The sequence below is a fragment of the Orcinus orca genome, chromosome 1 (assembly GCF_937001465.1).
Source record: "Orcinus orca chromosome 1, mOrcOrc1.1, whole genome shotgun sequence".
NCBI lineage: Eukaryota > Metazoa > Chordata > Mammalia > Artiodactyla > Delphinidae > Orcinus > Orcinus orca.
The window spans coordinates 96,102,516-96,126,774 of NC_064559.1; the positions used below are offsets into that span (position 1 = coordinate 96,102,516).

A 24,259-nucleotide genomic window follows, 5' to 3' on the forward strand; every position below is an offset into this window, starting at 1 on the left:
AGTAATGAGTTTTTATTCCCTTAGTTTTTGATATAATTTATTTAATTGTAAGTTTACGTAATTCAATTTTTAATAATGTAATGTGTATCAATAACCAGCTCATAAGGTTTCTGAAAATTTAACAATTGGCTCTCATGAGTTGGTAGGTGCTGGCTCCAGCACACCACCGGGTAGTGCTGTGGGGAGGATAGTTGGGTGTCAGGTGTTTGAGTGTGTGTGGGGGGGCGATGAGAATAAAGAGCACTTTCGCATATATCACCAGTTCTTATTACCCTTGTCCTCTTAGGGAGGCCCATTGGAAAGTGCCTTTGACCTGTTAAAATGGACCTTCAGTTTCCTTGTGAGCCAATAATAGCACCTTTCCCATGTTTCATATTTATAGCTTAACTTATGGAAAAGCACAAGATCTTTCTTCTGTCAACTCTAGTCCCTTCTCCTCAACCAAAAATTAGTTACAAATTCTAAAATAAGGCAGCCCCTCCAAACACAGCACAGGGCTCACTAAATTCTACCACAATGTACCCAGCAGGGAAATTGGGTTTCTGCCAGCTGACCCACCCTTGCCCACCCCCGTCTCTCTGTGACTTTGGCACCAGGACCTGACTGCATGGAGAGGTGTTCTCTGAAATTATGGAACAAATCAGAAGTAAAAGGTCCATCAGCTCATTAAAGGTCAGTCATCCAAGTTCAGCTTTGAACTAACACATCCAAATTTGGGGTGGCCTGACATGACTACATCTTTTTCTTTGTATAATAAGAGTTACCAGACAGAACCACCCAGAGAGTCTTAACATCCCTTTCCAGAAGACAGCTAAGAAAGGGAGTGGGGAGCACATTTCTGCCCAAGGCTGGGGTTTGACCACAGCCTTGGGTGATTACACAGCTCCCTTCTCGGCTCTTGCAGTCTAAGCACCTGATTTTGACTTCTTGGGAACAGCAGAGTGACTTAAAGCCTGAAAGGAGATGAGCAATCCTCGAGGCACAGGCAGAAAAAGTCCCAGTGAGACAGGAAGCCTACTGGTTCCTGATGCATAAACTAGACAGTAGAGGCAGCACTTGCCTGACAAAGAGCTCACTCTGCCGTGGCGTCTGCAAGCAGCTGCCGGGCTCCTCACCGGGCTCCCTTCCCTCTCCTCACTGGCTGATGGATCCCAAGGGGCTCCTCTCCTTGAACGTCCTGCTGTTTTTCTCCCTAGCTTTTGAGCTGAGCTGCAGAACAGGTGAGTGCTCATCTGTCTGAGGGCTTGGGTCCCATGATTACCTGCCAGGAATCAGCTGTAGCCCATGGATGGAGAGAAGAGGCAGGGGTGGCGGGTTGTTTTTCGGCTGCCTCTTCCTCAGAGACTGACTCTGAGTTCTTCCTGCCTCTTTTAAAGAGGAAGGAACATTGTGAGTTACTGGGGTCCTGGCTTCTGAGGCTAAGCCCCACCAGTCCTAGTTTCCAAGGAAACCAGGAGCTCTAAGCCAAAGGCACTGGTCACATTCTAGACCAGCCTCTCTGGGTGAGAGGCTCCAGTCAAAGTCCTGGCTGAGTGGTTGGTTTTGCATGAGTATCTTTCTGGCAAAGACCCAGGCTAAGGGAATGAGCTGTAGGGATGGAGCTCTGGGAGAATATTACTCCTACAACCCTGTCCTGGATGGGGATCCTCACACACGCAAGCAGACAAACGAAAAACATGATCCACCTACATGAAAAGGCTGTAGTGCGAAGAGAGGGTAGAAGTGAAAACCCCAGGCACTGGTTGAGAACAGATAGTGGCCACAGTGTGGTCATACTGGTGGCTACTTTCCTGGAAGAGAAGGCTCCAAGGCAGCAAGAGGGGGAGAGGCCAGGATTTTTGGAGCCCAGGGCTGGTTACAGTAAGTGAGAAATGCAAATCGGAAATGCTCAGGGTCAGGGCAGCTCCAGTATAAGGCCAGACACAAGACAAAGTGTTTGAAGCTGGGCTCTACTCCTGTCTTTCTGGTTTGCTGGTATTCTCTGTTTAGTAATAGCTGAGCTATGAGAAAAGGTGTTTGAGAAAGAAAAAGCCAAGCAAGGGGCAGACTTTGGGCTCACTGTGGAGTGGGTGAGAATCTCCTTTCTGCTTAAATGCCTTGGGACTGTGGGAAGCAGTCTGGAGTGGAAGCGGCATTAAGGAAGGGGGGACGTCCTGAGGCTCCGGATGTTCTGTTCTTGGGGTTTTCAAGACCACAAATCCATTATGGACTTTTCCAGGAGAAGCCCAGAGATATGCTAGGATTGTCAGAGGGGCTGCACTTGGGATCTGTCTTTTGCCAGATTCCCAGATGAATAGGCCTTCCTTGGCCCCACTTTTCCTCAGAATCAGGCAGACCCATGGCTCTTGCTACCCAAGGTCTCAGAGAGCAATAATTGAACTGAGGGCTCAGAAAGCCAAACGAAACCACTTTAAGCCATCACAGGGAGAGTCAAACTTTCCTGGGTGCACCCCATTTGTGACTCCACCATTTTTGGAATTCTTCTTAGTGACTATCAGGCGTGATGGGTTTGAACAGTGAGCTGGACTTTTCTGTCTCTGTGCTGGCTTGCCTCCTGGCCAGTCTGGCCCTGGCATTTCAGGTTCTGCTGACAGCTGCTGCGCGGAAAGCTTTGGAGGTCACTGGTCAGTGAGAAACAGCCCAGCCCCACAGGCATGGCTACCCAATCGGTAGTGTCTCCCTTCCTTCCTTTGTCTGCTTTGAAATATGTACAAAAATTTTAGTGTTTTTATTTTAAAATATGCACCCTTTTGTGAAACCCCAATAAAACCCAGAAGGAAATGCTTTGCAAATGGGACAGGTCATTCATGACAGATTCACCCAACCACGAAGCCCCATTCTTGTAAAATCAGTACCCACTCCCTTTCCCATCTCTACTCAGCTCGACTTCCAATTCCCAGTCAAAACTGTAAAAATCAAGAAGTCCACATGTCCCTCCCCCAAGTAAAGTGAATTTTCCATTTCCCCCAATGATACATCTTTTAATAGACTTCATTTTTTTAGAGCTGTTTTGGGTTCACAGCAAAAGTAAGCAGAAGGTACAGAGATTTCCAACTACCTCCACACATGAACAGCCCCCCCCGCCATTAACAACATCCCCCACCAGAGTGGTGCATCTCTTACAACTGATGAATCTACCCCAGTGGGATTTTTTATTCCTTCATTCAGGTCCTCCTCACATCCTTCACACACATGAGGGGAGAGGTGAGGGACAAGTGGGGGCATCCTAGACTTGGCCCAACCTTGTTGTTCACTGGCCCATTGTACCCCAAGATGCAGATCTAGGCACTTCCATCTCTCAAAAGCTTTAATACTGTGATATAATGCCACTACCTTCACTGTCTCCAGTGTTGGACTGGAAATCAGAACCTCAATGCTATTTGGTTTTATCCATAGATTGCCTTTGAACAATCCCATTCAGCAACGGTCTACTAAGGACACACGATGTGGCTAGCACTATGTGAGGTGTGGGGGAAGTAAAATGAACAACCACAGCCTCTGCCTAGCACTTGACACAGTATCTGTGAGAGCCCTTCCATGAATGTTTGTTGAATGAATAATAATAGTATGTACAGCATCCTTGCTGTATACCAAACACCGTGGTAAGTGCTTTGTGTGTATTATTCATTTAATTATCATACCAACCCTATGAGATATGTGTAGTTATTGTTACATTATGATTTTATAAAACAGGAAAAAGAGGCACAGAGCAGTCAGCAATTTCTCTTTAATCACCCAGCCTGACTCCAGAGGCCTGAATGAATGAAACTAGATAAGCTTATGTTTAGGGAGGAGGAGAATCCTAAAATTTGTTTCCAGGTACCATGGTAAAAATTAGAATATGCTGTCTATAATTGAAGGATATGAGTTGATTTTAATTGAACTGAAATGAAGTATAGGAATTTTCAAAAGGTGAGAGAAGTTGACAAAATCAAAGAAGGAAGTACAAGGCATATGGAGGTATTTGATCTGGAATTTGAAAAGTGGATAGAAACATCTTTCATCATGTAGCTTTCATTTAATTTTTTGTTAACTAGTTTGTTTATTGGAAGAGTATCACATGTATGTCTATAAAACTTCAACAGTGTAAAAGGGTACAGAATGGAGACAAATCTCCCTTCTATACCCCTCCCTACTGTTACCAGTTTCTTGCATGTCCTTTTAAATGTATACATCAGGTAGGTTGGATTCTTATATAACTTGAAAAGAGTACTCTAGTTGAAGGCACAGATGCAGAGGTAAAGTGCTGTGAGTTTTCAGGGGGAACTGTAAGTGGCCTGCTGCACCTGAAACAGAGGTTTCATAGCTAAGGCACTTCTAGCTCCTCACCTGGCAAATAGGGATAAGGGTCCCCTTCATCTCCCTACATAAACAACTCTTATGGATGTTATAAAGATAAAGGAGAGTACATTCAGATTTTGGAGAGAGAAGAAATTAGACTCTGTTTTGTCATTTGTTCATTCATTCATTCATCTCATTCAGTTTTTTCATTCTCTCGGGCAAAAAGGATTTATTGAGTTCCTACCATGTCCCAGGTAGGTATTAAGATTACAGCAGTGAACAAAACAGACGCAGTCCCTACTCTTGGAAACTTATAACTGAATAAGGATGACAAGCATTGAACGAGAGTTAAAAATGTCTTGAGCGATATGAAAGGAGAGATGCAAAGTGAACTGGAAGCATATGGCAGAGAAACCGAATCTAAGCCAAGGGTCAAGGGCAGAGGCCTGAAGGACAGAAGGAGTTAACCCGGCAAATAAAGAGCAGTGACAGGCTTTCAGGCTGGGGAACAGTGAGTGCAAATATTCTAAGATAGAAAGACCCAGCAGCGTCAAGGAATGGGACTAGGAGGACAGCTGGTAGGACTTCTGTTTAAAAATGAGACTTATTAAAGACACATTATCTTTTCTTTGTAAGCCTAGATTTCGCATAAGAACTGTGAGGGCTCTGAGTCCTACCTGAAAGAAATGTTGTAGCAAGATGCCCAGTAACAGGGCTGGGCCAAAAAATTGTTATCATTAGGTAGAATCCCATTTTGTGAAAAGTTTGGCTAAATGCTACTGATTTCAGGAAAATATCCACGGGCCCATGTGAATCACTCTACTTTCTAAGTTGAATTTTCCTGGAAGGAAAGTGAGTTGGTGTTAACAGCTACAAATGTTTCCTCCAGACTCTCTTAGTAACCAGGGGCTGACTGAATCACAGACCTGCTGGAAAACACTCATCAAGCAGTAGGATGTTTCAGGAGCTGGGACTCTACTTGAAGTGTTTTATGAACCACTTTAAAGTCCCCACTTATTTTTCCACTCTTGCTTAGGTGGCAATGAGTTCACGTACCCCCTGCAGACCTGGCCACTCACATGCTTAGTTGTTACATCATCATTCCTTATGTGGGTTGTAGCGTGTGAGGGTCTCTTCCTGATGAAGTTTTGATTCCACTCCCCATGACTGAGTCTGCCTGAACCACTCAGCCTTTTCTTCTCATCTGCCCTCTCTTTCTTTCCCTCTTTACCCTCTTCTTTTCTTTTTTCAAAACTTTTTTTCTTTGATTTTTTTTTTTTTGACTACTCTCTGCCCCATCCTCTATTTCCTCTTCCCCCTGACTCCCTTCCAATTCCAAGTTCTGAAAACAGCCATGGTGTAAAGAGTTTGTTGGGTTACATGGGCAGAAGGGGCACACAGGAGACATGGCAGGGTGGAGACTTATGGTCTATGAATGGGTATAATTTCCATTTCTTCTTTCTCTATATTAAAATTGATCCAAAAAAATCAACAGTATGATGGCAATTCTCAACCTTGATTTGAAGCCCAGACTCCTTTGAGAGATGACATTTATGGCTATGCTCCCAGAAAAATGTACATATGCTTATTTATACCGCTTTTGTACACAATTTCAGGGGGCCTATGTACCACATGATGTTTCTCCTTGCATGGATGGTTCTAGTTTTCTGTCATCCCTTTATTGGTAGAAGTTTAAGTTCAGGATTCAAGAGGTTACTCTCTTGGGTACTGTACCTACCACATTATCTGGACAGTCAGGCATCCATAAGTGTGGCTGGAAGGAATTCCAACATGCCCTGCAGTTTATCTTTATAAAAACAACAACACCAGCACCATGAACAGCAGTCCTTATTGAATCAATTGAGCAACAAGGGAGAGCGCTCTGTTTCAAGAGTTGATGTATTGGCAATATGTAAAAGAGCAAATGCCTAATTGTCTTTCTCACTATTCCTTAATAATTATAAGTGTCAGGAATTCTCTGGCAGTCCAGTGGTTAGAACTCGGGGCTTTCATTACCGGGGCCCAGGGTTCAATCCCTGTTTGGGGAACTAAGATCCTGCAAGCTACATGGCATAGCAAAAGAAAAAAAATACTATGTGTCCACCACTCAAATCCTGATTTTTCTTTTTTCCCAACCTCTGAATCTCTAGTCTGATATCAGCTGGGCCCTTTACAGGATCTCAGAGCATGTTGGTATCAAGAACATCTGAATCAGTTTGCCCAAATTTCCAACATCCACCTTAACCACGAGTTATTGTGTCTTTTCTAGATGGCTGCACTACTTAGGCAGACAGTTTTATTGTACTCTTCTGACTTTCTTATCAACTAGAACAATTTGTGCTCTCTCTGACTCACGGGCTCCTTCTTTTACAAACATTAGCTTATGGTTAAGTTCAATTATTAAGTTCAGTCACATATTGGGCAGAGCTAAATAAGAGAGGTTTTAGTCAGGTAACATGGCTTTCAGCATTCATAAATTGAACAGATATTTATTTAAAGCCTACTATGTGCCAACCACAATTGTGAGTCCTAGGGACAAAACAGTGAACAAGATCAAATTCTTCCTCTTGAGAAGTTGGCATTCTAGTGTTAAAAAATAAAATGAATAATATATACAGTATAACATCAGAGAGTGATAAGCACAACAAGAAGGGATAGGATAGGGTAGGTAGGATAGTCAGAGCAGGTCTCTCAGAGAAGATGATTTTTTGAGCAGAAATCTAAAATAAAATGAGGGAATGAGCTCTTTAGATATGTACGGGAAGAGATTGCCAGAAAGAGAGAGAGAGAACAGCAAATGCAAAAGCTCTGAGATGAGAATGTTCTGGATGAGTTACAGACCAGCCGGAGCCAGTGTGGCCATAGTGCAGTGAGGACAGGAGAAGGAGTTGGAGAGGTACCAGGGATTGGGTTATTCAGTCTTTGAAGCAATAACAGGGACTATGGATTTTATTCTATGGGTGCTTAGAAAGCCCTGGACGATTAAAAGCAGGAGAGAGACAAAATCTGATATAGTTTTAAAAGGTTACACTGTCCATTGCATGGACGCAGGGAGATTAGTTGGAAGACAATGGCAGGGCCAGGCTGGTGATGATGGTGGTTGAAAGTCCTGAGATGCCAGATATATTTTTAGGGCAGAGTCAACAGGATTGCTGATAGATTGAATGTGGAGTATCAGAGGAAGAAAGGAGTCAAAGATGATTCCAGTGTTTTGGCCTAGGAATTGTAATGTTGTTTGCAGAAGGGGCTATAGAATCAAGGTTCATTTGCTAAGTTTGAGATGCCCTTTAGACCTCCAAATACCAATACCAATCAGTGTAGGCAATTTGGAGTACTGTGAAGGGTTTGGGTAAGAGATATATCTCTGTAAGCATTCCAGAAACATGTCAAACTATGCAACTAGATAAGTGTGGCTGAGAAAGAGAAGAGGTCTGAGTACTGAGTCCTGGGATGCTCCAGTCTTTAAGAGCAGAAAGTTTCAGGCAAAGAGACTGAGAAAGGGCAGCCAGTGAAATAGGAAGAAAACCAGGAGAGTGTGTTGTTCCCCAGGCCAAATGAAGGCAGTGTTTCAAAGGGGGAATGTGAACAATGCCAAGTGAAAGCAAGATGAGAAAGCAAGGATGAAGATGGAGAATTGACTTAGTATCATGGAATATACGGTGACCTTGACAAGAGTGGTTCCAATGAGTAGTAAGGAGAAGGCCTGTCTGGAGTGGGTACAAGGAAAAATAAGTCAGGAAATGGGGACAGAAGGTATAAACACACATTAAGGGACTTTGGAATAAAAGAAAACAGAGAAATGGGGAGGTGGCTGGGGATGGACCTGGCACCAGGGGAGGGGTTTTTAAGATTAGGGAAATTACATGTTGGTATGTTGTGTGTTAGTAAAAATAACCCACAACATACCATAACAATAACAAAGTTGATGATGCAAGGGGTGGGGGAAGTTGCAGAAGCAAAGCCTTGAAGTGAGTGAGTGCTCCATGAAGGAAGAGGTTAGCCTTATCTGGGAGCAGAGACCATCCATCCAAGTAGGTAGGTTGACTTGGTGGTAGAAACAAATGGAAGTCCTCTTTTATTTCTTCTCCTTTTTCAGTGAAATGAGAAGCAGGGTCATCAACTGAGGTTGTGGGGGTTTTTTTGTTTTTTTTTTTGGTTGTTGTTGCCTCAGCTTTTTTGAAAAAGAGAAGTAAAATAATTTCTCACCCTTGACATTGTTAAATATCTTAGCCTTTTGGGGAGTTAGGATTCCACAGTTTGAATATGAGGCTCATCTCCTCCTGGACTCCACATCCCTCAGACTTTTCTCTTTCCTCCTCATCTGAAATGATGCTTCTTAACCTTGGTCTCTTGGGCTCACAAGCTCAGAATTAGTTTCAGTTACTCTCCATTCTTCATGCTATATCTCCAATGGTGGTGGGAAGTCTGGCTGAGGAATTAATCCAGTTACTAGTTATATGACTTTAGGCAAGTCATTTAACTTCTCTATGCCTTAGGTGCCTTAACTATAAATCTGAGTTGATAGAATTCCCTCCTGGATCAAAGAAACCCAGAGTCCTAATTAGTCTATACAGCTCTATCATAAGTGATTTTAAGATTTCCACTGCAATTTTTGAAAACTGAGAATATAGTGGGAAATACTGAGAATATAGTGGGATCCTCATGACAGTCCTTATAAACTACTAAGGACCTGGCAACCCCAGGGATTGGCCAAGAGGAAGAGGGAGATCATCCAGTCTATTATTCCTGATCCACAGACAGGATGTGAGTCTCAAAGGCTTCCATAATAAGGGACTTCATTCTCCTTCCTCCTGCAGGTGAGGGCTCAACGAATTGCCCAGTGATGATCCTTGGGCGGCTGGGAAGCAGTGTGCTGCTGCCCCTGACATCTGACGGGATAAGTAAGAGCATGAATAAGAGTATTCACATCCTTGTCACAATGGCAGGATCACCCATAGACACCGTCAAGAAGAAAATAGTGTCTCTGGATCTGCGGAAAGGTGACTCTCCACACCATCTGGAGAATGGCTATGAGTTTCATCCAGAAAACATGAGCCTGAGGATCCTGAAAAGCAGGAAGGAGGATGAGGGCTGGTACTTTATGAGCCTGGAGGAAAACATTTCAGTCCAGCAATTTTGCCTGCAGCTGAAGCTCTATGGTAATGATGGTGGCTTCCCCAGTCCCCACTGGAGGGATGAGATAGTTCCTTGCCTAAGAATTTAGGCCTCTCTCAGAAGCAAAGGGTATTCAGAGTTGGAAGCAACTTGAAAGACATCTCAGTCCAGGGGTAAACCGTCCTTCAGGAAGAAGTTTTAGAAGTTCACAAATCTTTTTTTCATCCAAATTGCACGTTAGTGATAGCTGATTAGCACAAGTTACCTTTAACCCCATTTTCTTGGGGCTCCAGGCCCTCTTGCCTACAGCCCCTCTGCCTGTTGACAAGAGGGTTTGGAGCCCCAAGAGTCTCAATTTACAAATAAGATTTTATTTGAAAAAAGGTGTTTTTTTAATTAAAAAAATTTTGAATACCACTGATCAAGCTCAATCTCGCTTTCATAGATGAGGACACTGAAATCTAGAGATAAGTGGTTTGCACGTTCCTACTCACATCTGCGTAGGTGGGTTCACTGCACTAGGAGTCCTGGGAGATGGAGGGCTGAAATTCAGCCCACACATCACTCACCAAGCCCTGCATCCTGGCAGAGGATTGCAGCTACCTGGTGGAAGAGGCATATTTTTCTCATTTAAACAAATGCTCTGATTATAAAATTGCTTAGTTGCAGAACTGAAACTAGAACGTAGGTCCACCTAAATCTAAGCCCAGTGCCTTTTTGAGCCTCTTTAACTGCCAGCCCCTCTTGAACACACCCAGAGTTTGTCTCTTAAGTCCCAAGGCTCCCTTGAATTCCCAGGGATCCTGGCAGCCATGCGGGCTACCCTGCTTCTTCAACAGTGAGTTTCTTATCTCTGAGGATGGGACAGGTGCCCCAAACAGCCAACATTTCTTTAAAATCCTCAGGTACCAACAAGAGAGACAGAAATACCCTCCCTGCCCTTCCCCTGGCCCTAGCATTCCCTTCCCTCCAAACAATGTATGCAGAATTCCCACAGCCCTCCACCAGGTATCAGGGTGTCCTGATCATTCCAATAGTGTTCCCGGGGCAAGGCTGCCATGAGCACAAAGATTACACATGCATTTTCTAGAACAGTTCACTGCCTTTGTCACATCTTCTCTTTTATGATCAAATTCTTACCTTAGAAAATACGGTTCCTGCAACCATGGTGTTCTTCTCAAGTCAAAGAAAGAGTCTGGATCTTGGAGTCAGAAAGACGTAGTTTCAGATCTCAGTTTGGCTGTTAGAAGCTGAGTGGCATTATGTAAGACACTCCACCTCTCTGGGTCTCAGTTTCCTCATTTATAAAATGGGAATAATTATAACTAGGTTCATAATTGTTAAGAAAGTTGTTGAAAAGATTAAAAAATATTACAAATGTGAAATTCTAGCATTATGCCTGTCCTATAGTATGTGCTGAATAAATAAGACTTTCCCTTTTACTTTGTCTATTTCACAGCATTAGAGTGAGATAAGTTGGTGAGGCCTGTGGCTATCCCAATTTCAGACACCCTAAAGCACTTGCTATAACACACACACACACACACACACACACACACAGAGTATAGATGAAATCTCACCAGTAAAAAGTCATTCTTTTCGATCTGGAAGGTAATAATTTAGCCAAGGACAGTTAAAACCCGTGGGGGAGTTAGCTGACAGCAAACTCCACAGGTAGAATACAGGAGAGCAACCTAGATGAGGAACAACAGAAAGGCAAGGGGAGCCCTAACAGTACTGGTTGGGGGGAACTAAAAGACAATTTTTTCTTCTCTATTTTATCCCAAGGTGATCCTGGAAAGAAGTATGGGGGAGGGGCATATGAGAGAGGGATGGTGCGAAGCAGTAGGTCCCCACAGAAATAAATCACACTACAGATCCGGGGGTGGGGGGGGCGCGGAAAGACGCCATTAGGTTGCATTTTCTTCTAACAAGAAGGTTAAGTCAGCATTCCAGAGGATTCATTTCAGTGATGGCTCCCTTCCTCCTCCTCCTGACAGAGCAGGTCTCCACTCCGGAAATTAAGGTGTTGAACTCCAGCCAGGAGAACGGGAACTGTAGCCTGATGCTGGCCTGCATGGTGGAGAAGGGGGACCATGTAGCTTACAACTGGAGTGAGGAGGCGGGCACCCCTCTGCTGAGCCCCACCAAGAACTCCCACCTCCTGTATCTCACCCTTGGCCCTCAGGATGCCAACAACATCTACATCTGCACCGTGAGCAACCCCATCAGCAATGGCTCTCAGACCTTCATCCCGTGGTCCAGATGCAGCCTCGGTTCCTCAGGTGAGTGCCCTTGTGGCGGCTAGTGTGCCACATTAACGATATGGGCTCAGTCCCCACCTGGACCAATTGCTCTTCTTCCATAGCCATGGTCTTCACCTTGGGAACAACACTTTATATGTTCTCTATAGTTTGTAAAAGCCTCCCATGTGCATTCAGTGAGTGGTTACTGTTCATAATGACCAGGGTGGCACTATGCTCAGTTCAGAGTTGAGGAAACCAATGAGAAACGATGGAGCCAGACCCGGAGCCCAGGTCTTAAGTTACGATCCTTCCTCTCCCCTCCTGCCGTGGCACCAACCTGAAAGGCTGGCCGGGTGAGGGAGTGCAGGTGGCAGGTCCTGACTCCCAAGTCCATGCTCTACCAGTGGTGGGATGGTTCTACACCATCAATAAGAATTTATCAATCACCTATGCTGTAGAAAATTGGGAATAGATATGATAAATGACCTCTGCTCTCCGTCAACATGTTATAAAGATAAGACATGAAACATGTGCTCAATAATGAAAAGCAGGATGTAATAAAGGGCCACATTTCATGAAATGTACTGTGAATCCCATAGCAGGTCAGAGGGCCAGGGTAGTCAGTTCTCTGACTAAGACCTAGACTGTGAAGTCTGGGAAAATGATAAGTCATAGAGCACTTTATTATTGGCAAAGCGCTTTCAACTGTATGATCTCTTTTGATCCTCACAATGGTCTTATCAGATAAATGTTGTCATTATCTTCATTTCACAAATTAGGAAGTTTAAGCTCTTAGCATGTAAGTACCCTCCTCAAGTTTCTTCAGCTTATAGATGGTAGAGTCAGCACCTAAACCTAGATCTTCTGACTGATCTTTCTCTGGAAAGATAAAGCATCATTATTCTGTTATCAAAAGGAACGAAGGGCTGATTAAGTAAGCTCAACTAACCACTTGAGATTGGAAACAGGATAGACCACTGAGCTTTTTCATTAATCGATCTTGTGTCCATGCCTCAGGTAGGCTCAGGGACAGAAGAACCAGGGTGCTGGCCCTGCAAGGTATTACCTGTGCTCTGACATTCTTCCCTCTGCAACCACTGGGGGGAAACAAGAGTCATTCCAAGGAGACTCCTGCCCACAGTAGACTTGGTGTATATGTGGAGGGCTTTTCCAGATGACCAGGGATCTAGGGACAGGGGAATGCAGCCAGGTCATGCCCTTCAGCATAGCATGTCCAGTCAGCAACTCCCCTGAGGTATTCCAGAGGGACTGCTGGGAAAATCTACCTGGTCTCTTCATCTGAGAGTTCGTTGGTGATCCTAACCAACTGCCTGTTTCCTCCCCCAGCCATTCATGGCAGAGTTGGCCACCTGTCCACCCACTCAGTGTGTCTGTCTGCTTGCCCACCTTGCACACAAGCCACATTCACAGGCTCCTCCCCCAGTTCAGACCTCTCTCTCTGCCCACAGCTATTCAGAATGTGCCGGTGGGATCAAGAAAGCAGTCTTGCATGAGTGCGGAGTTTAAAGAATGTGGGCCCAGTTGTCCTAGATCCAATATTACCCTTTTTACTCACAAGGATAAGCCACTTAACCTAAGACTTAGATTCTTTATCTAAAATACTAACAGCTGAAAGGTCTTAATTGTTTACTATGTGTCAGTATGTGGCATCTCATTTAATCCTCCCAGCAACCAAATAGTATTAGTATCCCCACCTTACAGATGAGGAAACAAAGATATGGAAACGTCACACACAGAGCAAGGGGCAGAGCTGAGTTGTCTGATTCTGAAATCCTCATAGGTACTAGTGGAACAGATAATACAGTTTTTAAATGCCTTATAAATCATAATAAAAATGTGTGTATTTCCCTCAGGGCTGAGGAAGTAGTAGCCTTTACCCCTGCACAGCCTTCTCTGGTCATAGCAACCCTCTTAGAGTAAAGACAGGGCACCAAATGTTTTACCCTGACCCACCTCAGAAAAGAGGAATAATTCTCTTCATGCTCCTCAATATAGTTTAATGAGAATTTAATCAATGTTTTCCAAAGTCTTGGCCATAAAGCTTCACCTAGGGGCACTTAGCTCAGGACATTCTTAAGAAACATATAGGGACTCCCTGGTGGCGCAGTGGTTAAGAATCTGCCTGCTAACGTAGGTGATACGGGTTCAAGCCCTGGTCTGGGAAGATCCCACATGCTGCGGAGCAACTAAGCCCATGCGCCACAACTACTGAAGCCCGCGTGCCTAGAGCCCGTGCTCCGCAACAAGAGAAGTCACCACAATGAGAAGCCCGCGCACCGCAACAAAGAGTAGCCCCTGCTCGCAACAACTAGAGAAAACCTGCGCACAGCAACGAAGACCCAACGCAGTCAAAAATAAATAAATTAATTAATAAATTAATTTTTTTCAAAAAGAAAGAAACACTTAACCACTGGTGGTCCAGTGGTTAAGACTCTGTACTACCACTGCAGGAGGCGCGAGTTCAATCCCTGATCAGGGAACTAAGATCCCGCATGCCGTGCAGTGCAGCCAAAACTAAAAAAAAAAAAAATGCTCTTACTCATCTAAGCCACTTTGAGGACCAAGTATGCCCTAGTGTGACCAGATTTACTGGGTATGGAGCAGGCTTTTGCGAGATGGGGAAGGAAAAGAAGAAGCGGAAACATGGCACCATGGGAAAGCCCTGTCAGGACCTCAGCTCAGGCATTAAGACAAATACCCAGCAGCCACTGCACTTTCTTGGGCCTCTGTTTCATTACATGTGAAATGAAAATGGTGAACTAGTGACATTCTTTCCAGAGTAAATATTCTATGATTCAGTTTGTATGTACCTGAATAAGAAATGCTAATAAAGCATTACCAAGGTATATTAGTTTGCTAGGGGTGTTGTAAAAAGATTCCATAAACTGAGTGGCTTATATAACCAAAATTTATTGTCTCACAGTTCTGGAGGCTAGAAGTCCAAAAGTAAGGTGTCGGCAGGGTTGCTTCCTTCTGAGGGCTGTGAGGGAAGGATCTGTTCTAGGCCTCTCTCCTTGGCTTGGAGATAGCTGTCTTCTCCTTATGTCTCTTCACGTTGTCTTCCCTCTATGTGTATATCTGTCCAAATTTCCCCTTATTATAATGACACCAGTCATGTTAGATTAGGACACACCTGTACTTAGTTTGCTAGGGTTGCCATAACAAAATACCAAAGACAAAGTGGCTTAAATAACAGAAATTTATTTTCGCAAGTTCTGGAGGCTAGAAGTCCAAGATCAAAGTGCCGGCAGAGTTGAGTTTTTCCTGAGGGCTCTCTCCTTGGCTTGTAGACGTCTACCTTCTTGCTGTGTCTTCACACAGTCTTTCCTCTGGGCATGCTCATCCGTAGTGTCTCTTTGCGTGTCCAGATTTCTTCTTCTTATAAGGACACCAGTAAGACTAAATTTGGGTTCACCCTAATGACCTCATTTTAACTTGATTACCTCTGTAAAGACCCAGTCTCCAAATAAGGTCACATTCTAAGGACTTCAACATATGAATTTTGGGGGAAACACATTCAACCCGTAACACAAGTAAAGATCCCCTCCCCTGCCTCCAGGGATGGGGAACCACAGCATGTCAGAAACAAATCACACAGCTAGTTTGTGGCATGCCGTTCGCAGTAAACCAGGTTGCCTAAATATGGAAAACAGAGTTTTGTTAGTTCATTGATTTGTGTTTGCAAATGAATGTCACTAATTTTTAAAATACTGTGCTTAGTTAGACAAAACATTTACTGAGGTTCTACTATGTTCCAACATTGTGTTAGGTGCTGAGAACACAAAGACAAAAAAAGACACAGTCCTTGCCCTTAAGGAAGGAATAGTTCTAAAAATAACTAATTATCCCAGGTCTGGTAATGAAACAGGTGCAAAACAGAAGTACGTGCAAGTTAAGCAAGAGGAGGGAATGATTGACACTGTCTCAGGGAATCAGAAAGAGCATCACAGAGGATGTGACATAAACAAAGTTTTGAAGAACAAGTAGAAATTACCCAAGCAGATAAAAGAAAGACATTCCAGGAAAAGGAAAAGGCAGCTATAACTGGGTCTTTTTCTGTATTATCCTATAGTATCCTGATGGGAACTAATAGATAGTTTTAGGTAGAGGAGTAACACGATCAGCTTTGCATTTCAGAGAGAAAATTCAGTGGTGTGGAGAATAGATTGGGGTGGGGAAGAGGCAGAAGAAAGAGAAACTAGTTATGAGGCGGGCCCATTATTTCAGTCACCCATCAAGGGATGATGAGACCTGAACCAGAGCAGTGGCTGTTTGTTTAACAAAGACTCCATTCAAGGGAAACCCCAGCCTTGGGCTGAAGCGGTGGGGTGTGAGGGTTTATTAGAGGTCACTTCACCATCTATAATGAGGACAGTGATTTTAAGATATTTTTCACTTTCATTAATGAAAAACTCAAAGTGGTTAATGATGTGATGAGAGCAAATGAGACATGATGTCAGCACTGCTTCTCATCAGGACTCAAACTGAACTGCAAAAGAACATATTTGTTCCTCAAAATCTTTTCTTTCTTTTTAAAGGTAAATCTATTTTTATTTTATTTATTTATTCATTCATTTTTTGGCCACACTGCATGGCTTGTGGGATCCTAGTTCTCCAACCAGGGATGGAACTAGTGCCCCCTGCAGTGGAAGCGTGGAATCTTAACAACTGGACTGCCAGGGAATTCCCTGTTCCTCAAAATCTTTTCTTTCTAACAACTGTCTAGGCTCTCCATCATATATAAATCTTTATTCCAACTGTTATCTCAGTGTTTTACAGCAAGAAACACCTTCATGTCTATTGTTATGATGCCTCTTTACTGCAAAGTCCATTTCCAAGGGTGCTACCAAGCATTCTCCTAGGTCATGCAGCACATGTCGATGTGGGTCGGCACTGGACAGTGTGTGACATGCTGCCGTCCTTCATGACCATGTTCTGAAATAGTTCTCTCTGTGCAAGAATGAGTAATACTAAACCTTAAATAGCCCAACTCAAAGGGAATACCCCTGGAAGCTCATCTTGAAAAGAGGACCCCTTTCTGCAGATTAGCAAAAAGTTGGCTCAGCAAGTCTGGGTTAGCTCAGTGGAAGGAAAGAAAAGCTGACACCTGCCAGTATGTTCTGGGGGCTCCCCCTTTCTAAAAAGGCCATTTCATCAAAAGGGAGCTCCCATTGTTACAGAGTCACCTAGCTGTTCCATGCACAGGGCAGGTCCCTCTCCCTGGTACTCCCAATCCAGGAAGCATGGCAACAATCTTGGAAGGATGGAACCTGGACACTTCTCATGGACCAGAGCCTTGTCACGTGGCCACACCTGCTACACAGGATGCTGAGAAATGTAATCCTTAGCTGGGCAGCCATGTGACTGGACAAGACTTGCGTTGTCGTGGGAGAATGAAAATGCCCCTGGAGGCACACCTACTAGCCCCTGCAACACAGTGCTGGGTAGGATAGGTAGTTGTAAGGGATTTTTCTGGAAGCTGTGAACTCTGTAATAATTTTTACCTCGATGGTCCCAGATCTTAAATTAGTGTATGGTATGGTTTAGGACCACCCTTCCCCCACTAACAATTCTGAGAGGAAACTTCCACCAACAAAAAGATGTCTCTTGAAGATGGTTGACTTCTTCAAGTTGATGTGCTCCAGGCAGGCGGCCTTTCTGACAGAACCACATGAAAGGCAGGAAAGAGATCTGGCACTCTCAGACGGTTACGTTAGCATCTCAGTAACTCCTGGGGTGAGCTACATTTGTTTCTCAGATTCTTTTTATTTTCTTCTTTACCTGCCTTAAAGAATAAAGGTTTGGGGACTTGAGAGAGAGGAGCTTTTGTGTTTCTGTGGCAGCAGACTTTCAGAGATAAAAAAGGCCCTTCAGCATTTTCCTTGGATGCATGTCTATGTGCCAAGTTATCAGGTTTAAACCACAGCCAATCTAATAGAAGACCAGGGGTGGAGACTTGTGCAAAGAACTCTTCATAAAATGTACTGGAGTTCTCAACCAGCCTGCTCAGCTACCTCTAAGAGGCTCCAGGGGAGAAAAAGTCCCAAACCTCCTGTTTAAGAGTGTTAAGATAACATTTTTTTGTGGACGAAGAATGGGACCTGTGGACTCCAGAACAATATTGGCCTGATTTTCGAGCATTGTCATCCTGAGGGGGCCTCACTACATGACTGAGCAAAAAGAAGGAGAGCTGGAGATTCTGCCACAGGAAGTGGTGGTTTGAAATAGGAGCACAGATGGTGCTGAGAGCAGAGATGCACACCTTCTTCCTGGTTCCATTTTGTTATAATAAAACACATGCCAAATAGGTCATTGCTTCTTCCCTTCTACTCCTGCCTTGGGCCATTCAGAAGGTGACTCTGCATTCCTTCCCAGACTTTCTCATACTTAGTGCTCTGATAATTCTTAACACAAGGGACATGACAGAATTCTCCAAGCTTCATTCTATTGCCTCTAAATTAACTTAGTCCATCACAGTTATGTTGAGTGCCCTCCTGCCCTACCCTGTGTCATGTGGAAAGGGTAATGCATATGAAGCGTAAGGTACAGCATCTACCTTCAAGGAGTTTACAATCTAGATAGGACTCAGAAGCTACCAGGTAGAAAAACATGATCATATTAAGGAAACTACTACTAGAATTCCTCTTTGGAAGGCAACAGAGTTTGTTTAGGATAGTAGCTTCATAAATGCTAGACTGCAGAAGGTGAGACCCCTCCCCCTAAGAATCCAGCTGTAGGTTAGATAGTTCTGTATTATAATGGGGGAAAATGTTGCTTGTGCAGATATAGGAAGAGAAAGAGAGGGTCTGAGCCTGTCAGAGGGTGGGAAGCTGCCTGGTTCATGATGGAATCTGCTCCTTGTGACCTTTCAAATCTACACTAGAGGATTTGAACCCACAAAATTCTTAGTGTAGGTTTTTTGGTTTTGTTTTATTTTGTTTTTTGTAGAAACTGATGAAGGCACTGTACCTTGCACCCAGGACAGCTGAGACTAGAACAAGTAGAGCTGCAGGAAAGAAAACTCAGAGGACCATGAGGAAGTTATTCCCAGAAATTACAGGAATCATGGGCAGCCTGAACCCACCAAGCTGTAAAAGTAGCATTTTGTCCATATTTACCCAAATTCCTGACAGCCTAGAGTCTCTGACATTTAGTTTCCATTTCCATATCATAATTGAATAAGAGCACCAAAAAGATGAGCACCAAGTGTAGAAATATTTGGACCTGGTAGACAGATAGAGAAATTAAGTCGTAAGCAAATGACACGATGGTTCTGAAGCATCCATCCTTCACTGATGTTCAGGGACCCCTCTGGACTTGAGATCAAACCTATCTCCTGTCCTTAAAATCAACCAGCAAGAATTTACCAAGGACCTCTATGTGTCAAGTAGTAAGAGAGCTGCAAAAGAAGTAAAGAGGTGGTCTCTGACCTCCAAGACCCTAGCAGTTAGCTAGAGAATTGAGGCAAGTGGAGTTGACATTTATTCACCACATGCTGGATTGCAGGCATTGCTCTGAGCACTTTCCATACATTATTTCATTGGTTCCTCAGAACAACTCTGTGAACTGAATATTTTTATGTTCATTTTGCAGATGAGGAAACAGGGGCCCCAGAGAGTAGGAGCAGCCTATCTGAGGTCACAGAGCTATCAAGTGGTAGACCCAGAATTGGAATCCACCTGTCTGGCTCCAAATGCTCTCACTGAAAATAGTCTCCACAGCAGACATAATTCTAAGATGTAGGACATAAACCAAGGTGCTTCAGAGTCCAAGGGGGAGGGAAGAATGGGAGCTAGAATGGTCAGGAAAAGTCACACAGAGGAAGCAAGATTGGCCTGGGGGGTCAGGACTCGGCAGTGGTGGTGGGGGGACCGCTAAAGGTGCAGCGGGAGGGAGAATAGAGGACCGAGCATGTGCACAGGTGTTGGATGGAAGATGGTGAAGGGACTAGTTGGCACCTCAGAGGGCCTTTGACTCACGAGGTCTCCCAGGCAACCCAGCCTTCTGCTGCTTTCCATGTGGAGGCCTCACCACCACAGGCTAAAACACAAACTATAAATTCTGTAGGTCTTATGTCACCTGGCTCGACCATCACCTTCTTCTGTGACTCTAGGTACACTTGTCTGAGTCTCAGTTTCCTCAACATAAAATTAGTGAGCTGGGTGAGATAAGCACTACAGTTCCTTTAAGGTTACAAAAGTCTATGGTCCTGTAACATAAATCCTCCAGTAGATTCATATTACTTTGTATCCAAAGACTAGGAGAAAACTTGGACTTCTGAAATATCTTTCGGGACTGTGGTTGCCTCTCAGATCTGGCTGGACTGGCCGAAGCTGGTCATGTATGTCATAGGACAAGTGGAACACATAGCTTTCATCCTCCTGAGACCCTGAGAAGAAAGAGAGGGCTGGTGTCATTGTGTCCCCTGGGCCAGTTATATGTCCCCATCGTCTTTAGTTTATGTGAGTAGGTGGGCAGCTGAGCTGTCAGCAACAGGAAAAAGTCTCACTTGGCAGAAGTGTTACAGATACACTTATGTCATCTGCTATTTCCTAATTTTATTTTGTGTATGTATCTATGTATTTATTTATTTTGCTATTCTCTAGTTTTAGATGCACCACCTTGTTGGTTTTATTTTATTTTTATCTGAATGAAATTTGAGAGAACTAGTATTTTTTAAAATGACTTAAATAGTCGCAGTGTTTGTTCTTAAATTAACCGTTGATTTAGAAGGTCTCAAAATACATGAAGGAAGAAAAAAGAGGAAATAGTCTTGAAATACTAAGTGCTACTATAACTATTTGCTGGGTCAGTTCCATGGGCTGATGAAACCTGGTGGTACTTAGGCTTCTAGCTCTGCTTCTTTATCTTAGGATCTGAAAGCGTTCTCTGTGGGTTTCTGGTGTTGGCAACATCAATCTGAATAAACAGTCTCTCACTGTTTCTTGGACAACACACACACACACACACACACACACACACACACACACCTGTGAAGTGAGTTCTCAGCAACCATAAGCCATTCAGAGTGGTTACTCAGGGTACAGCTGCTCACAGGGCAATTCTAGCCTCAGCAGTGATTTTGTACTCATATTTCATTCTTTATATAAATTCAGGAGTCTTACTACAACTCTCTGCTTGCCCCCTAGCTTTTTTGATCAGGGGTCAAATGACCGCTGAAGTTGGTATCTGGCAGGGTTAAAACATGTTTAATTCTGGGAAGAGACTCTATCATCAAGATATTTACAAAACCAGTTCAGTGAGATTCCCTGGGATGACGATGTGTGAAAAGCCTAGAAAGAAAAAGAGAATATTTTCAAACCCAGGAGGCAACCACTGGTTATCTGTCAGGCTGAAGGCCCACTTGGATCTTGGTGGGGTGCGTTTTCATCAATTTGTTGAGACTTCAGTCTGTATCTTTGGTTAACTCTGTAAACATCTGAATTGTGTCTGCAAGCACTCTACCCCTTTGTACCCTACCTATTTCTTCCTTTCAATTTCTTCCCAACAAATCCATCATAAGTTCAACAACAAGCAGGCTGATTCCACAACCATCCTTATAAGTTACCTTTACACATTAATGTTACCTCCTGGTATTTAGAAGGTACATGCTATTACTTAGAACCCTAGTGGTGCTTCGGGTTATCCCTCACCGTTAATTATCCTGGTGTATCTTACCCCAAGCCCATAAGTCTCCCTGACTCTCCAAGAAGTCTGTCTTCAGTATTCAGCCATGTTTCTACTCCTAGACCAACCTCTAGTTCTTGAGGATCTCTGTGCCAGCTTCCTTATCCATAAAATGGGAGTAAGAAGAGTATCTACCTCATAGGATTTTTGTGAGGATTAAATACATTACTAAACAAGATACACTAAAAAAAAAAATGCCTGGCCCATTGTAAATGCTCAATAGTTGTCTGTTATTATCTTATTGAGCTAAACGTCTTATTTACTGGGGTAAGAGGTCTCGTCCACTGTTTTCCAAAGTGCTGCTCCTGGTTCAGAAGGATTTGGTAAAGGGAGAAAAGAAGAAAAAATGAAAATTGACTCTCTGATTTTTAGCCTGGGTGATGTACTCTAGTGCTAATATTAAACACAGGACTGATTCAGAGTAAAACTACATACCTTTCTTTCAGTTCAGGTCTGGTTCAATACAGTTATTTGCATGGAAGGACAATAATAGCACTATTATGTTTATTTTTAAAAAAACATAAGTAGATCCTCCTTCCTCCCAGTGTCTCATGAGAATGGTGTGGGAGTATGGGGACAGCACATGCAGCCATCATGCTCTTTCTACCAAAATGGATACAGGACACATTAGAAATTTAAAAACAGAGAAACTGAGCAGAGAAGTTGACTTAGAAAAAACAAAGATAAGTTTAATTTTAGTCATGTGGTAGACTGTCTAAAGTGAAGTAAAAAATAAAACATTTGAATAGAAGAATCTTTAAAGAAATTAGGAGTATGAAAGTCAAAAGTAGTGAGAGAAATCCAGATAAGAAAACAGATCTGGAACTCTTCAGTGGTCTAAAGCTGATCTCTAAAACCATAAGATCGAATGTCTCCCTTGAGGAAGAATGTAGACAGAAAACATGAGGCTAGGTCTCCCCACTTCTGCATGGGATGTTTTTAAACTCACAGCACTTTTGAGACTGCCCTTTGACTTTTTTTCAGAAGCAAGACAATGGGCACTGTATGCTGGGCTCTTCTTAGGGGTCATCGTTGGTGTCATCATGATTCTGCAAGTGGTAATACTACTGTTGAGAAGAAGAGGTAGGTGACAATAGATTCTTATCAGACTCCCTGTGGTAAGCAGGGGACCTCTCCCCACAAGCACTTGCTCTCACCACTGGGGCTTTCTGCAGGCAATGCCTTTGCAAAAACACTACATAAACATATCCTTGGATCTTGTTCAATTCAGTTTCATTCAACATGTCTTGCTTGATCCCGCCACACTAGGCTGTGGGGATAAAAAGATAGATGAACCACAGGTATTTAATATGGGAGACATGACACAGATAATTTAAATTCAGTATATATGACGAACACTGCAGCAGAGGTGTGTACAGGATGCTGAAGGGATCCAGATAAGAAGCTTAAAATATTCACTAGGAGCAGAATACAGAGGACCCTTGAATCTTGTTCAACAGAAAAGTTATAACTACTGACTAATAATAAAAAGGATGCTTTTACCCAAGGGTTGAAACCTTTCTATAATTTCTTTTTTTTTAATTAATTATTTTATTTATTTTTGGCTCCGTTGGGTCTTCGTTGCTGTGCACGGGCTTTCTCTAGTTGTGGTGAGCGAGGGTTACTCTTCGTTGCGATGTGAGGGCTTCTCATTGCGGTGGCTTTTCTTGTTGTGGAGCACAGGCTCTAGGCGTGTGGACTTCAGTAGTTGTGGCTCGCGGGCTGTAGTGTGCAGGCTCAATAGTTGTGGCATGCAACCTTAGTTGTTCCACGACATGTGGGATCTTCCCAGACCAGGGCTCGAACCCATGTCCCCTGCCTTGGCGGATGGATTCTTAACCACTGTGCCACCAGGGAAGTCCCTATAATTTCTTTTTATGCTTACAATATCCCTCTGAGAAAAGGAGGGTATAGTTGTTTCTATGTGACTTAGCAATGGGGTAACCAAGGCACAGAGAGGCTGACTCCTGCAAAGTCACCCAGCTGATTGGTGAGGGAATCAGAACTGCAACTATGTGTCCCAACTACCAGGGCGTGTTTCTCTAGGAAGGCCCACAGCTTATCAGAAGACAGCAGAGAGAACACACTTTACTACCATTTTAGCACAAATTCTGACTCACCTTGGACAAGTGTGCAATTCATGAGGTCACTTAAAGCCAAACTAAATAGTTATGGAAAGTTACCCAGGGTAGACTGAAACCATTAGGGCCCAATTACTCCCTTGCAGTTTCAATGCCTAGAGTTAGTATCTCCTGGCCTCCCCTCCAAGTTGTCCTATGATTCAATATCCTGGGCAGTGTGCTCCCCTCAGCGACACTACCAACCACCCACTCACATTAGCATCAGAAGGTCCTGCCCCACGATCAGGACAGATCCCTGGGCTGGTCTTCCCATGGGGAGAATAGAACTTGATCCTCACACCACAGATCTGATGGCCGATCTCATTCTCAAGTAGATCAGTGTTCTCCACATATAACCTTCTTGGAAAAGCCCTGTCTCAGCACTCTGATGTTGGTTTTGCTTATGTAAAAAAATCTAGGTCATAGCAAGCCGCCTACTTTGTCTCATTTCCTCCATTTAAGAGGTAGCTGGGGAGGAATGGGGGGAGTGCGGCAATGCAGACAGAAATCACGATGAGAGTCTATGGGAATGGGCCAGGGCAGCCACATTTGTCTTAGACAATAAGGAAGCAGTGAAATACCAGCGATGAGAAAACTGAGATTAACATACCTGCATTAACCCAGCTGGTGAAGGTCCTGGGATCCTAACCTGCACTCTTTCCTCAACTACATCCTGCTCATCACATGGTTGTCTCTGAAGGGAATAGCGCTCCCCACCCCACTACAATTCTCTACTACTTTTCCCAAACACGTACCCATCCTTGTTTCTAATCACCGTGTATTCCTTGT

At 43.7% G+C, this 24,259-nt stretch overlaps 1 protein-coding gene across 3 annotated transcripts in view; it reads left to right on the forward strand.

Annotated features, from left to right (window-relative positions):
• The first annotated feature begins 1,090 nt into the window (after window positions 1-1,090).
• SLAMF1 (signaling lymphocytic activation molecule family member 1) overlaps window positions 1,091-24,259 on the forward strand; it is a 32,888-nt gene continuing 9,719 nt past the window's right edge. The window contains exons 1-4 of one of the 3 annotated variants that reach the window (XR_004479414.2): window positions 1,091-1,220; window positions 9,099-9,440; window positions 11,397-11,681; window positions 22,335-22,433. Coding sequence is in view for 2 of the 3 variants with exons in the window: in NM_001279809.1 (NP_001266738.1) it covers window positions 1,145-1,220; window positions 9,099-9,440; window positions 11,397-11,681; window positions 22,335-22,433 (802 nt within the window). In the remaining variant the exon portion in view is untranslated. The remainder of the gene's footprint in view (window positions 1,221-9,098; window positions 9,441-11,396; window positions 11,682-22,334; window positions 22,434-24,259) is intronic. The other 2 variants (NM_001279809.1, XM_049708115.1) reach the window with 2 other exon arrangements.